At 56.3% G+C, this 14,186-nt stretch overlaps 2 protein-coding genes across 5 annotated transcripts in view; both read left to right on the top strand.

Annotated features, from left to right (window-relative positions):
* The window catches only part of MCOLN1 (mucolipin 1), an 11,997-nt gene extending 8,006 nt beyond the window's left edge, over positions 1 to 3,991 (top strand). The window contains exons 12-14 of the mRNA XM_023186707.2: positions 276 to 491; positions 3,524 to 3,654; positions 3,760 to 3,991. Coding sequence (XP_023042475.1) covers positions 276 to 491; positions 3,524 to 3,654; positions 3,760 to 3,796 — 384 coding nt within the window. The 3' untranslated portion in view covers positions 3,797 to 3,991. The remainder of the gene's footprint in view (positions 1 to 275; positions 492 to 3,523; positions 3,655 to 3,759) is intronic.
* An 18-nt stretch (positions 3,992 to 4,009) lies between these two features.
* The window catches only part of PNPLA6 (patatin like phospholipase domain containing 6), a 28,253-nt gene continuing 18,076 nt past the window's right edge, over positions 4,010 to 14,186 (top strand). For 2 of the 4 annotated variants that reach the window (XM_023186706.2, XM_023186705.1), the window contains exons 1-16: positions 4,010 to 4,238; positions 4,749 to 4,901; positions 5,497 to 5,564; positions 5,920 to 6,007; positions 6,178 to 6,260; positions 6,435 to 6,532; positions 9,910 to 10,050; positions 10,141 to 10,300; positions 10,620 to 10,700; positions 10,913 to 11,041; positions 11,339 to 11,419; positions 11,513 to 11,675; positions 11,981 to 12,064; positions 12,557 to 12,666; positions 12,757 to 12,924; positions 13,003 to 13,080. In XM_023186706.2, coding sequence (XP_023042474.1) covers positions 5,538 to 5,564; positions 5,920 to 6,007; positions 6,178 to 6,260; positions 6,435 to 6,532; positions 9,910 to 10,050; positions 10,141 to 10,300; positions 10,620 to 10,700; positions 10,913 to 11,041; positions 11,339 to 11,419; positions 11,513 to 11,675; positions 11,981 to 12,064; positions 12,557 to 12,666; positions 12,757 to 12,924; positions 13,003 to 13,080 — 1,491 coding nt within the window. In that variant the 5' untranslated portion in view covers positions 4,010 to 4,238; positions 4,749 to 4,901; positions 5,497 to 5,537. Of the gene's footprint in view, positions 4,239 to 4,748; positions 4,902 to 5,496; positions 5,565 to 5,695; positions 6,008 to 6,177; positions 6,261 to 6,434; positions 6,533 to 9,909; positions 10,051 to 10,140; positions 10,301 to 10,619; positions 10,701 to 10,912; positions 11,042 to 11,338; positions 11,420 to 11,512; positions 11,676 to 11,980; positions 12,065 to 12,556; positions 12,667 to 12,756; positions 12,925 to 13,002; positions 13,081 to 14,186 lie in introns of those variants that run through there. The other 2 variants (XM_023186704.1, XM_023186703.2) reach the window with 1 other exon arrangement.

Genomic DNA, 14,186 nt, shown 5'->3' with positions numbered 1-14,186 from the left:
GCCTGGGACCTGGCCATTCACATGGTGACCCCAGCCTGGGACCTGGCTATTCACATGGTGACCCCAGCCTGGGACCTGGCCATTCACATGGGACCCCGGCCTGGGATGTGGCCATTCACATGGTGACCCCAGCCTGGGACTCAGCCATTCATGTGGGATCCCAGCCTGACCCCAGCCCCCAGCTCCTGGCCATTCACGTGGGACCCCATCCTGACCCCGGCCCCTGGCTCCTGGCCATGCCTTGGCTCCCTCTGACCCCGCCGCCCTTCTGGCAGTTCCGCTCGCTCTCCATGGTGTCCGAGTGCCTGTTCTCACTCATCAACGGGGACGACATGTTCGTGACGTTCGCCGCCATGCAGGCTCAGCAGGGCCGCAGCGGCCTGGTGTGGCTCTTCTCCCAGCTCTACCTGTACTCCTTCATCAGCCTCTTCATCTACATGGTGCTCAGCCTCTTCATCGCGCTCATCACCGGTGCCTACGACACCATCAAGGTTAGCCGCACGCGCCCAGCCCCCAGCTCAGGCTCTGGGTCCCCTGGAGTTTGCCATGAGGGCGTCTTGGGGACACTGCAGGGTGAACAGAGAAGACCCCAGGAGAGAATATGGGAGACTCTACGAAACCAAAAAGAGAGTGGTTCGGAATTTGGTGGCGCAGGGGGAGCTAATGGCATCTCAGCATTGTCAAGGTGGGCTTGGGCCAGGAGGGGGCCTGAGTCTGCCTTTACCAACAGGGCAACCGAATCATAGAGTTTATTTATTTGTTTATTTGAGATGGAGTCTCGCTCTGTCATGCAGGGTGGAGCGGAGTGGTGCGATCTTGACTCACTGTAACTTCCACCTCCCGGGTTCAAGCAATTCTGTCTCAGCCTCCTGAGTAGCTGGGATTACAGGCAATGCCACCATGTCCAGCTAATTTTTATATTTTTAGTAGAGATGGGATTTTACCGTATTGGTCAGGCTGGTCTCAAACTCCTGACCTCAGGTGATCTACTGCCTCCAAAGTGCTGGGATTACAGGCATAAGCCACCATGCCCTGCCTATTTTATTTTATTATTAATGTATTATTCTTTATTTTATTGGAGATAAGGGTCTCACTATGTTACTCAGGTTGGTTTCAAACTCCTAAGGTCAAGCGATCCTCCCACTTCGGCCTCCCAAAACACTGGGATTACAGGCATAGGCCACCACACCCCGCCAATTTTTTTTTTTTTTTAAATGGAATCTTACTCTGTGGCCCAGGCTGGAGTTCAATGGCGTGAACTCGGCTCCCTGCAACCCCGCCTCCTGAGTTCAAGCGATTCTCATGCCTTAGCCTCCTGAGTAGCTGGGATTACTTGCACGTGCCACCACACCTGGCTAATTTTTGTATTTTTACTAGAGATGGGGTTTCACCACGTTGGCCAGGCTGGTCTTGAGCTCCTGACCTCAGGTGATCCACCTGCCTTGGCCTCCCAAGGTGCTGGGATTACAGGCATGAGCCACTGCACCCCGGCTAAGTCATAGAGTTTCAATGACCTTGTCATTGACCCTGGGACCTTGCTATTAACATGGTGACCCTCAATTGGCCCCATTCCTATGGCTGACCTCTAAAAACCCCACCCTGACCCCAGCCCCCAGCCATGCCCCTGACTCCCTCTGACCCCGCCCAAGGTTAGCTTCTTTATGTATTTATTTATTTTGAGATGGAGTCGTACTCTGTTGCCCAGGCTGGAATGCAATGATGCAGTCTCAGCTCACTGCAACCTCTGCCCCCCTGGTTCAAGCGATTATCCTGCCTCAGCCTCCTGAGTAGCTGGGATTACAGGTGCATGCCACCATGGCTGGCTAATTTTTGTATTTTTAGTAGAGATGGGGTTTTGCCATGTTGGCCAGGCTGGTCTCAAACTCTTGACCTCAGGTGATCCACCCCTCCCCCCCCCGCCAGCCTCCCAAAGTGCTGGGATTACAGACGTGAGCCACCGTGCCTGGCCCAGGTTAGCTTCTAAGCGGTAAAACTGGGCTCAGCCCAGGACGGTCTGATTCCAGAAGCCATGCTCCTAACCCCTCTGTCCTCTGTTTAGTAGGGTGGCTGGGAATAGTGGTTTCCCTGCAAGCTGCAAGGGTCAGGGGACACAGCAGGATGCGGAAGTGGCAGGTAGATAGGATTCTTTCAGCAAATATATCTAAGGGCCAAGATCTGTGCTGGGTTCTGGGCATCGAGGAAAATCAGGTGTGCATGATCTGTCCAAGGCCCGAGGGCAAGGATGGCACAGGAACAGACATCCCATGACCAATGACCTACTTGTAACAGGTATGATGGAAGAGTGAAAGGTTACAGAGGGACTTCTGCTTTAGATTGGTATGAGAGTGGGTCCAGGAGAGCTTCTAGAATGTTCTATCCATCACTAGTCTCTAGCCCCATGCAGCTATTTACATTTTGATTTTAATTCCGGCTGGGCACAGTGACTCACGCCTATAATCCCAGCCCTTTGGGAGGCCGAGAGGGCGGGGGGTGAATCACCTGAGGTCAGGAGTTCGAGACCAACCTGGCCAACATGGCAAAACCCCATCTCTACTAAAAATACAAAAAATTAGCCGGACGTGGTGACACGCACCTATAATCCCAGTTACTCCCGAGGTTGAGGCAGTAGAATTGCCTGAACCCGGGACGTAGAGGTTGCAATGAGCCGAGATCAAGTCACTGCACTCCAACCTGGGCGACAGAGCAAGACTGTGCTTCAAAAACAAAACAAAACAATTTTTAAAAAATTTTAATTCAAATGAAGCACAATTGCAAATTCAGCCCCTGACTCGCACCATCGTGTATCCAGTACTCAAAAGCCAGTGTGGCTGGTGGCTGCCATATTGGACAGCATAGATATTGAACACTTCCATCGTCTTTAGACCAAAGAGTTGGGAGCCCAGGGGCAGTGCACCTAGGGGAAGGAATAGCTAAAGCAAAGGTCTAGTAGCCTGAAAAAACTTGGAGAAAAGATGGTCCCTCCATGAGGCTGAGGGAGAGGAAGGAAGCCTTGGCTGGTACCCTACCACATCCAATGTCACCAGCAGATGGGTACACCCCCTTTTCCCCATGCATGGATTCAGCTGTCCCACAGACACATTCACTCAGGCCCTTGGAGCTACTTCCTGTCTTGCCTTAGCAGGTAGACATCACACACATGCATCCACTCTGGTGGGCAGATTCAGGTCCTGCTCCCACAGCTGTGCTTAGCGTGCATCCAGCTCTCTCAATGGATGGTTTCTGACCACCGAGGTCGTGTCAGCCCTGGCTCTAGGTCTCCAGCTGCTGGGCCTACAGCAGAGGGCACCAGACTGGCAAAGACACAGCTTGCATCCACGTTCAGGGGTCAGGGAAGGTCTCTCTGTGCAAGCAAACTATGGAACAACGGGTGGAGCAGGCACAGCAAGTGCAAAGGCCTGGAGGTGGGAAGCGATGCAGATATGGCTGGAGGGGAGGGCGGACTTCAAGGGCCCTGGAGGTTGGGAGCCACTTTCAGGCTGAGCCTCCCAGCTTCTCTCCTCAGCATCCTGGCGGCGCAGGCGCAGAGGAGAGCGAGCTGCAGGCCTACATCGCACAGTGCCAGGACAGTCCCACCTCTGGCAAGTTCCGCCGCGGGAGCGGCTCAGCCTGCAGTCTTCTCTGCTGCTGCGGAAGGTGCGAGTCCCGGGTCTGGCCCATTCAGATTGGAGGTTAGGGACTGGGGAAAGGGAAGCAAGCCAGAGAAAACTGACGCCCCTCATCCCTGCTTCCCTCCTCCAGGGACCCCTCCGAGGAGCATTCGCTGCTGGTGAATTGATTCGACCTGACTGCCATTGGACCATAGGTCCTGGACTGTGGAGACCCCCGCCCCCCACCCCGCTTATTTATTTTTAGGGTTTGCTTTTAAGGATCGGCTCCCTGTCGCGCCCGAGGAGGGCCTGGACCTTTCGTGTCGGACCTTTGGGGGCGGGGAGACAGGGTGAGGAGGGTGTTGAATAAAAGGGAAAATAAATGTGTCGTTCTCATTTTTAGCGGGAGGAGCAGTCCTTGAGTTAAGCGGTGTGAGGCCCTTTAAGGCGCGGCCGCACTCAGCATGGCGGCCTCAGTAGGCCTTCCAAGTGTGGCGCGGGTGGGGAGGGGGAGGGCGGGGCGGGACTGCTGTGCGCCTTGTAGTGAATAATTTAAAGGGACCGCGCCTGCGGAGCCGGGCGGAACGCTAGCGGTGTTGGCGCGGAGTGGACCCCGACTGCCGCCCCTGGGTGAGTCCGGGTTTCCGTTGGCCTCGCAGGGGTGTCCCTTCGAGGGTATTGGCGAGCCTCCGCTTTTCCACATCTGTGCTCCGATTCTGTTAACTCTAGACTTTCTGATGTTCCCATCCCCCCACCGGCAGGTGTTTCTGCACCGGTAGCCAGGTGTGCCCGGGGGTGAAAGAGGACAGGCCACCCAGGCATTTTCCAAGTAACGACTCGCAGGCTCCGAGATTCCTACCCCCTGGCCCCCGAATTTCCATTAATACTCTAGCGGTGTCAGAAACATCCTCAGCTTCCCAGAAAAATCCCAGTAATGTTCCAGCATCTCTCAGTATCTTCCAAGGATCCCGGACGCCCTCCCCAGGCCCGCTCTCATAAGCACCCCAGGAACGTGCCCACCCACCTCCTGGTTTTCCCAGCAGTAGTACTGTAATCCTCAGAATCTCTCAGTAACTTTCCAGTGACCCCCCCCCCCCCCCCCCCCCCACTAATTCCAGCGTCTCTGGTTACGCCTCCCAGCAATGGCGCCACCATCGGTCCCGGAGTCCCAGTGATGCTCCGTGCCACAGAGCCCCCATAACTTCACTACTACGTGATAGTAAATCCCTGGCAAAAACCAGCAGCGCCTTGCAAGCCCACACCACACCAAGCATCCCAGGACTCTTCTGAAACGTGGGTATCAGACGTCTTTGCGGATGCCCCGACAGTACTCCCGTGCCTCCCAGCTCCTGGGTCTTCCCGGGGACAGGCTTGGGTCGGGAGCCGGGTATCTAGGTCCCCACCCCCGGACCCCACGGCTTGCGGGCCCCAGTTTTCCTGGGGTGGGGCATTCAGTGTTCGACGGAGTAGGGGGTGCGGCCTGGGGGGTCGGGTGGTCAGGCTTGATCAGTCCCGCAGAGGGCGGTGACCCGGGAGGAAGTCACCAGGTGCAGGGGACCATGCCCTGCGGGGACCTGCCTTCAGGCTGCTGACAGTCGGTGCCAGGTCGGCCCTTGGCCCCGGGGTGGGGTTGGACGGGCGGAGCGTCTAGTAGGCCCTACGCGTAGGCGAAGGGAGCCGGGGACTCGCCTCACCTCCTGGCCTGGGCCAGGAGGTCCGTTTGCTCCATTCCTTAGTCCCGCAGCGCCCCTCTAGCCGGGCCCCTGGCAGGTGGAGAAGCTTCACCCCCCGGGGGCGGGGCTTAAGCTGGGGGCAGGGCTTGAGGCGGGGGAGGGGTGGGCCCAGATTGACGACTTGCACGGGTTCCTTCGACTCCTTGATTTCCCAGGACTCCAGGCTACCAGATCGGCCGTCCAGCTGGAATCAACCATGGAGGCTCCGCTGCAAACTGGAATGGTAAGGGGTGGGGCGGGGACCGGGTAGGCGCCAGCGTGGGGCGCCACGGGGACTACAACTCCCGGCGTGCTCAGCGCGCATTACGTGGTCTGGCGAGAACACGCTGCGTCCGCTTGGGTGGAACTACGTTTCCCGGCATGCACTGCGGGCTGCCGGGCCTCAGGGAAGAGTCGCGCCCCCGGGGAGGGAGCAGCGCTCGCCCATTCTGCAGATGGGGACATCGAGTCACGGGCTGGCTACTAACTCCTCGGGGGCGGAGGTGGCGGAGAGGGATGGGTTCCAGGACGTCCCGGAGCCCGGGGAAGTCTCGGCGGGACGGATTTGCGGTGCGCAGCCAGTGCCGTTCGTCCCTCAGGTGCTGGGCGTGATGATCGGGGCCGGAGTGGCGGTGGTGGTCACGGCCGTGCTCATCCTCCTGGTGGTGCGGAGGCTGCGAGTGCCAAGTGAGCACCCGAGGGGCCCCTCTTGGGAGGCTGTGTGGTGGGGGGCCCAAATGCCCGGGTCCCGAGGCGGCAGAGATGGGGATTTGCTGGCGTCTGTTCGCGTTACCCCAGCTCTAGCAGGGTGGAGTCTGCACAGAGCTCGGAGTGCCCCTGTCCCCACCTATCCCCAGAAACCCCAGCCCCGGATGGCCCCCGGTATCGGTTCCGGAAGAGGGACAAAGTGCTGTTCTATGGCCGGAAGATTATGCGGAAGGTGAGTCCGTGACCCCTGGGGTCTGCCCCGACCACACGGAGGCCGCGCTCCTTCCCTATTTACACGTCTTAGGCTCTGCCACCGCTCCTTCCTTGATGGAGACCCCCTGGATCCGTCTGCCTCTCCCCCAGGGTCTGAATTAGCAATTGACCTATCCCGCCTTCATTCTTCCAGGTGTCACAATCCACGTCCTCCCTCGTGGATACCTCTGTCTCCGCCACTTCCCGGCCACGCATGAAGAAGAAACTGAAGATGCTAAACATTGCCAAGAAGTAAGGCTGTGCTGGGTGTGAGCTGGTATTAGGGGTGATGTCAGGGGCCTTTTGAGTAATCAACCCACACCAAAGTGTTGTGGAGGTCTTCCCATATTGGCTGGGTGCTGTGGCTCATGCCTGTAATTCCCAGCACTTTGGGAGGCTGAGGTGGGCAGATCACCTGAGGTCAGGAGTTTGAGACCAGCCTGGCCAACATGGCGAAACCTCATCTCTACTAAAAATACAAAAATTAGTTGGGTGTGGTGGCATGGGCCTGTAATCCCAGCTACTCAGAAGGCTGAGACAGAATCACCTGAACCTGGGAGGTAGAGGTTGCAGTGAGCTGAGATCGTGCCACTGCACTCCAGCCTGGGCAATAGAGTGAGACTCTGTCTAAAAAAAAAGAATGTCTTCCTGTTTCAGAGGGACATCTCTGGAGTTTCCTCTCCTCTGAGGGGCTATCTCAGAGCTCTTCCACACCAGGCATGCTCTCTCTAGGGTCTCTCTTTCCTGAGGGCTACCTCAGTGATGTTCTCCTTCAACTGGGGTATCTGAGCTATTTGTTCCCAAGTCAGTATCTCAGAAGTCTTGCTATATATTTAGTGGGGGAGTCTACATCAGGGGTCTCCACGTAGGTTATTTCATGAGTCTCCTCACACGAGTGGTTTTCTTCCAGGGTACTTCACTAGGTAACTGTGTTTCTATGATCTCCTAAAGGGGCTATCTGCAGCCTCCAGCCTCTCTTCTCCAGGGGTTATCTCAGGCATCTCTCTACATCAGAAGGCATCAATCCTGTGTTATGGACCTTGGACTGCTTCCCACACTAAGGAGGCTGTCTCAGGAGTTTCTATTCCCTAGGGGCTCTTAGGAATTTTCTTGCACTAGAAATATAGGAAGGATGCATCAGAGATCCCTGCTGGCAGCAAGGAGCTATCTCAGGGTCTGTGAGAAAGGCTCTCTAACTCTCTTTGCAAGTTGAGTGCTGGCTCTGGGATCCCCTTACGTCATGGAGTCTACCTGGAGGTCTGCCTCAATGGTTTCTTCACACCAGGGCTCTCATGATCAATAGTCCTGCAATGGCAGGCCTTTCTTTCTTTTCTCTTCTTTTTTTTTTTCTTTTTTTGAGACGGAGTCTTGCTCTGTCGCCAGGCTAGAGTACAGTGGCGTGATCTTGGCTCACTGCAACCTCTGCCTCCCAGGTTCAAAAGATTCTCCTGCCTCAGCCTCCAGCTTAGCTGGGACTACAGGCGCACGCCACCATGCCCAGCTAATTTTTGCATTTTTAGTAGAGACGGGGTTTCACCACGTTGGCCAGGATGGTCTCGATCTCTTGACCTTGTGATCCATCTGCCTCAGCTTTCCGAAGTGCTGGGATTACAGGCATGAGTCACCGCGCCTGGCCAATGGCAGGGCTTTCTATGAGTTGAGTAGAAGGGCTATCTCGAAGTTCCCTATGATCAGTCGAGGGTCCATATCTCAGGTTTCTCCACATCACAGGAGCTGTCTCTAGTGTCTGCATACTCTTAAGGGACTACCCTGATGTCTTCATAATTGTCAGAGGGCTATCTCAGCTTTCTGTGACCTAGGGAAGAGTTAGCTCAAGGTATCCCTGATCAGAAAAGGAATAATAACAATAATAATAATAATTATTATTATTATTATTATTATTATTATTATTTTGGAGACAGGATCACACTCTGTTGTTCAGGCTAGAGTGCGGTGGCACAGTCACAGCACACTGCAGCCTTGACCTCCTGGGCGCAAGAGATCTCTCCTGCCTCAGCCTCTTAAGCACCACGATGCCTGGCTAATTTTTAAATTTTTTGTAGAGATGGGGGTCTTGCTGTGTTGCTTAGGCTGGTCTTGAACTCCTGGCCTCAAGCAGTCCTCCCACCTTGGCTTCCCAAAGTGCTGGTACTACAGGTATGAGCCACCACGCCCAGCCAGAAAAGGAATTATAACTGAATTTCTTGATTTCATTGAGTTTAACCTAGGGTCCTATCCTCCAAGGTCTATCCCAGGGCTCTTTTGCCAGTGAAGAGTCTGTCTCAGCAATCACTGTGACTTGTGGGGAAGGGCTTGCCCAGGTCTACAATTAGCAGAGGGGCTATCTCTGGATTCTCCATTTATAATGAGGGTTACTTCAGGGACCTCTGTGGTCATCAGAGGGGCTGTCTCAAGATTCTCTCAGACTGGGAGGAAGGTCTATCTCAGGAATGTTTACATTGAGCAGGTCTTCTCATATATTGGAAGCCATGTCAAAGGCATACTCACGTTAAGGGCAATATCTCAGCAGTCTACTCTGTGACTACTAGAAGGACCATTTCAGGACGCCCACGACAAACATACATACCATTTCCGGGCTTACCCTTATCTTGGAAGCTATGTCGGGGTCTGCCTCCCTAAAGGGTTCAGCTCAGGGGCCTATGCCTAGTGGAGGGGCCATCTCAGAGAACTTTAGGTCTGGGGTCATAGGGTTTTTCCATAAAGGGCCAGATAGTAAATGTTTTAGGCTTTGCTGGCCACATATGGCCCCATTGCAACTCTTCGACTCTGCTGCATGTGAGCAGCCATAATGATACGCAAATACATGAATGTGGCTTTGTACCAATAAAACTTTATTTACAAAAATAAATGTGGCCAGCCTGGTGCAGTGGCTTACGCCTGTAATCTTAGCACTTTGGGAGGCTGAGGCGGGAGGATCACTTGAGTTCAGGAGTTTGAGACCAGCCTGGCCAACATGGGGAAACCCCATTTCTACTGAAAATACAAAAAATTAGCCAGGCGTGGTAGCACCCACCTGTAGTCCTAGCTACTTGGGAGGCTGAGGCAGGAGAATCGCTTCAGCCTGGGAGGTGGAGGTTGCAGTGGGCTGAGATTTCGCCACTGCACACTGCACGCCAGCCTGGGTAAAAGAGCGAGACTCTGTCTCAAAAAAAAAAAAAAGAAAGGCTGGGCGCGATGGCTCACGCTTGTAATCCCAGCACTTTGGGAAGCCGAGGTGGGCAGATCACGAGGTCAGGAGATCAAGACCATCCCGGCTAACACAATGAAACCCCGTCTCTACTAAAAATAAAAAAAAAAATTAGCCGGGTGTGGTGGCAGGCGCCTGTAGTCCCAGCTACTCGGGAGGCTGAGGCTGGAGAATGGTGTGAACCCAGGAGGCGGAGCTTGCAGTGAGCGGAGACCAAGCCACTGTACTCCAGCCTGGGAGACAGAGCAAGACTCCGTCTCAAAAAAAAAAAAAAAAAAAATGTGGCGGCTGGCCTGATTTGGCCAGCGGGCCAGAGATTACTGTACGTGAGCCCTGGGGAAAGGGGTATGTAGGGGTCTCAGGTTTGCCTGCGCCTTCTCCCTGTCCCCCTCACCCCCCGGCACCCCTCCCCTCCCACCAGGATTCTGCGCATCCAGAAAGAGACCCCCACGCTGCAGCGGAAGGAGCCCCCTCCGGCGGTGCTGGAAGCTGACCTGACCGAGGGCGACCTGGCTAACTCCCATCTGCCCTCGGAAGTGCTTTATATGCTCAAGAACGTCCGGTCAGTGTTGGGGTGCAGGTGGGGGTGGAGGACTACAGACGTGGGGCCGCCCTGACCTCCAGCCTCTGTCCCCCACTGCCTGTCCAACAGGGTGCTGGGCCACTTCGAGAAGCCGCTCTTCCTGGAGCTCTGCCGCCACATGGTCTTCCAGCGGCTGGGCCAGGGTGACTACGTCTTCCGGCCGGGCCAGCCAGATGCCAGCATCTACGTGGTGCAGGACGGGCTGCTGGAGCTCTGTCTGCCGGGGCCTGTGAGTGGGCCTCCCCAGGGCTGCTGCAGGAGGATGGGTGGTGGGGATGGGCAGCAGTCATTGGTCTGTAGGGCTGGTCTTTAGAGATGTGTCATCGGGAGTCAGGGGAACGGGGGTGACCAAGGACATTTGGGGTGGTCTGCATGGTTGCTCAGTAGTTACAGGTATTGAACGACGGGGGATGCCTGCTGGTTGGAAGGCTTGGCAGGTTCCCCTGAGAAGGGATGGGTGGTGTCAGCGATCATTGGGATGGATGAGGGGGTGACATGCCAGTCACCAGGGTGAGGCCACCAAGGATCCCTGGTCCCCTGTGTCTCAGGACGGGAAGGAGTGTGTGGTGAAGGAAGTGGTTCCCGGGGACAGCGTCAACAGCCTTCTCAGCATCCTGGATGTCATCACCGTGAGTGGCCAGTCCCTGGGGCAGCGGGGCTGGGGTGCGAGGACCCACCCAAGAGACTAGGTTGAAGGAAATCACCGGGTCCCCAATCTCTGATTCATCCCTGGTGCTGCCCACGGCCCCTCCTGGGACTGGCGCCAGGAAGGATTGGGGGACTGGCGAGGGGGAATCACAGCCCCTGCCCTTGTCTCTCTTCACGCTCTTCTCTCCCCCAGGGTCACCAGCATCCCCAGCGGACCGTGTCTGCCCGGGCGGCCCGGGATTCCACAGTGCTGCGCCTGCCGGTGGAAGCGTTCTCCGCGGTCTTCACCAAGTACCCGGAGAGCTTGGTGCGGGTCGTGCAGGTCAGCGGGCCTTCGCCTCCCGTCACCCCCCGAGGGACCCCACCCTGGCCCCCTCCCATTCCAGGCTCCAAGGGCAGAGGCCCAGCAGCCAGCAGGCGCTGGAGCTGTGGTTATCGGCCTGGAGCAGCCAGATGTCCGCAGTCGCGGACTCCTCCCTTAGCTGCCTCGCCCCATTTCCCCAGACTGTGGGTCTCTCCATGGTTCCCGCCCCCCAATGCTGCAAATTAGTCCTGCCCACTATCTGGCCCTGCCCTTGACCCCGCCCCATCTTATGGCCACGCCCCTCGAGCCCTACAGATCATCATGGTGCGGCTGCAGCGAGTCACCTTCCTGGCGCTGCACAACTACCTGGGTCTGACCAACGAGCTCTTCAGCCACGTGAGTGGGTGGCGGGGAGCGAGCACTAGGTGGATGGGGGCGGGATCAATATGGAACTGCCAGGACAGGCCACAAGCTGTTCTCTGCCCCCAGGAGATCCAGCCGCTGCGTCTGTTCCCCAGCCCTGGCCTCCCAACTCGCACCAGCCCTGTGCGGGGCTCCAAGAGGATGGTCAGCACGTCAGCTACAGACGAGCCCAGGGAGACCCCAGGTCGGCCACCTGACCCCACCGGGGCCCCGCTGCCTGGACCTACAGGTACCCAGGGACCCGAGGTGGGACCCAGCCTTAGCCAATCTCCCAGGAAGCCCCGTCTCAGCCCCCAGACCCTTTTTCAGTTCTACAGAGAGTCAACCTGACCCTGTCTAGCCCCACAAGGACCCCATAGCTGGGTACCCATGTCTGACTCCTGACTGGTACCCAGGAATCTCTGGCCTCATCCCCAAAGATCCATTGGAATTGCTTTAACTAGTTCATCCGTCCCCAGCGTCTCTTTATCTCCCAACCTGCTAATCTGCCTAGTGGCTCTGACGAGCAGGAGCCTGAACATGTGTCTTCCCCAGGGGACCCCGTGAAGCCCACATCCCTGGAAACCACCTCGGCCCCTCTGCTGAGCCGCTGCGTCTCCATGCCAGGGGACATCTCAGGTTTGGAGCACTGAGTCTGGAGGGAGGGCCATGGGGCTTCCAGATTTGAATCCAGGTCCACCGCCTGCCCGTCTTGACTTTTTTTTTTATCTGCGAAATGGGAATACTGCCAGCACTTCCCCGGGCACTTTTTTGTAGGTATTCATTGAGATAGTGCTTCTCCCACCTGTGTTTAGAAGGATTCAGAGGGAGAGTGCAGACATTGATTGGTCATGTCTGCTACAGCAGTGGCCCATGGCACGTTGGTATCCATTAGTCTCAGACTGCAACTGTGGTTACTCTCATCTTTTCTTTTGAGACCTGTCTCCCAGCCTGGAGTGCAATGGTGCTGTCATAGCTCACTGCAGCCTCAAATTCCTGTGCTCAAGTGATCCTCCAGCCCCAGCCTCCCAGATAGCTAGAACTACAGGCCTATACCACCATATCCGGCTCATTTTTAAAAAATCTTACTCTCATCTTTATGGCTTTTGTTGCCCTCCTGCCCACCTGCAGGCTTGCAGGGTGGCCCCCGCTCGGACTTCGACATGGCCTATGAGCGTGGCCGGATCTCCGTGTCCCTGCAGGAAGAGGCCTCCGGGGGGTCCCAGGCAACCCCCGCTCGGGTAAGGCCTGGGACCCTGGCCGGTGGTGGAGCCCGCTAGGGAAGGTGGCTGGGAGGGAGCATCAGGAGGTCACAAGTCTGCCCCACTCAGACCCCCACTCAGGAGCCCCGTGAGCAGCCAGCGGGCGCCTGCGAATACAGCTACTGTGAGGATGAGTCGGCCACCGGCGGCTGCCCCTTCGGGCCCTACCAGGGTCGCCAGACCAGCAGCATCTTCGAGGCAGCAAAGCGGGAGCTGGCCAAGCTGATGCGGATTGAGGTGGGCGGCCGAGGGGAGCTGGGCCCAGGGTGTGAGGGAGACCTGGCTGCCCCCATCTCAACCCCCCTCCCTCCCCAGGACCCCTCCCTCCTGAACAGCCGAGTCTTGCTGCACCACGCTAAAGCCGGCACCATCATTGCCCGCCAGGGAGACCAGGTAAGGCTGATCCCTGACCTGTAACCATGCCACCTGAGATCATTCCCTCTGACTTCTGTGACCTCTGATCCCTGCCCTTTGACTGTAAGACCAGCACCTTCTCCCATAGAAGCAGACCTCTCTCATCCTACCATTTCCAACCTCTAACCCTTGGATCCTGTGACCCCCACCCCCAACCCCACCCCATGTCCTCTGGACTCTTCAACTCTTCACCTGTGACCCCCTGAACCTTTCGCCCTAGGACCCCAACTCCGAGATCTCTCCTGCCTGCCCTGGCTCTTCCTGTAATTCTGTTTTCTGAACTTCTGATCCTGCAGTATTTGCTAATGTGTCTGCTTCTCACGCTGACTGCTGCCAGGATGGGGGCTCGATAAATGGCTACAAATTGCCATCTGGCCCTGGAAGGCCAAGAACCAGCACTGGGGGCGGGGTTTCAGGGCCTTGTGGAAGCACCCAGGATGTGTAGGAAAATATATCCCACTATTCCGTCCACTGTTCATATGGGGAAACTGAGACCCGTCAAGGGTTAGTGACCCAACTACCAGCTGAAAGTCAAGAAGTCCCAGGGTAGGAGGAGGAGGAGGAGGAAGAAGAGGAAAGTTAAAACCCACACTCTGACCCTAGAGTGTGGCAGATGATCTAGAAGGTTCTCTGCTTCCTCATCAGTGGAATGGGGTAATAAAGAAGAGATGCCCAGTTCGCAGAACCCCAATGAGCTTTTTTTTTTTTGAGACAGAATCTTGCTCTTGTCGCCCAGGCTAGAGTGCAGTGGTGCAATCTCAGTTCACTGTAACCTCCACCTCCTGGGTTCAAGCAATTCTCCTGCCTCAGCCTCCCAAATAGCTGGGATTACAGGGCTGTGCCACCAGGCCTAGCTAATTTTTGTATTTTTAGTAGAGATGGGGTTTCCCCTTGTTGGCCAGGCTGGTCTCAAACTCCTGACCTCAGGTGATCCGCCTGCCTCGGCCTCCCAAAGAGCTGGGATTACAGGCATGAGCCGCCATGCCCAGCCTGCTGCGACATTTTTGATTGTTAGGATTTCACCGGGTACTGTTTCTGACACCTGGTGGGTAGAGACCAGGGATGCTCAAATGTACAGAGCAACA

This window comes from Piliocolobus tephrosceles, chromosome 21 (assembly GCF_002776525.5).
Source record: "Piliocolobus tephrosceles isolate RC106 chromosome 21, ASM277652v3, whole genome shotgun sequence".
NCBI classification, from domain to species: Eukaryota; Metazoa; Chordata; class Mammalia; order Primates; family Cercopithecidae; genus Piliocolobus; species Piliocolobus tephrosceles.
Note: the sequence above shows the minus strand (reverse complement) of the source record. Positions and strands in the feature narration are given on the sequence as shown.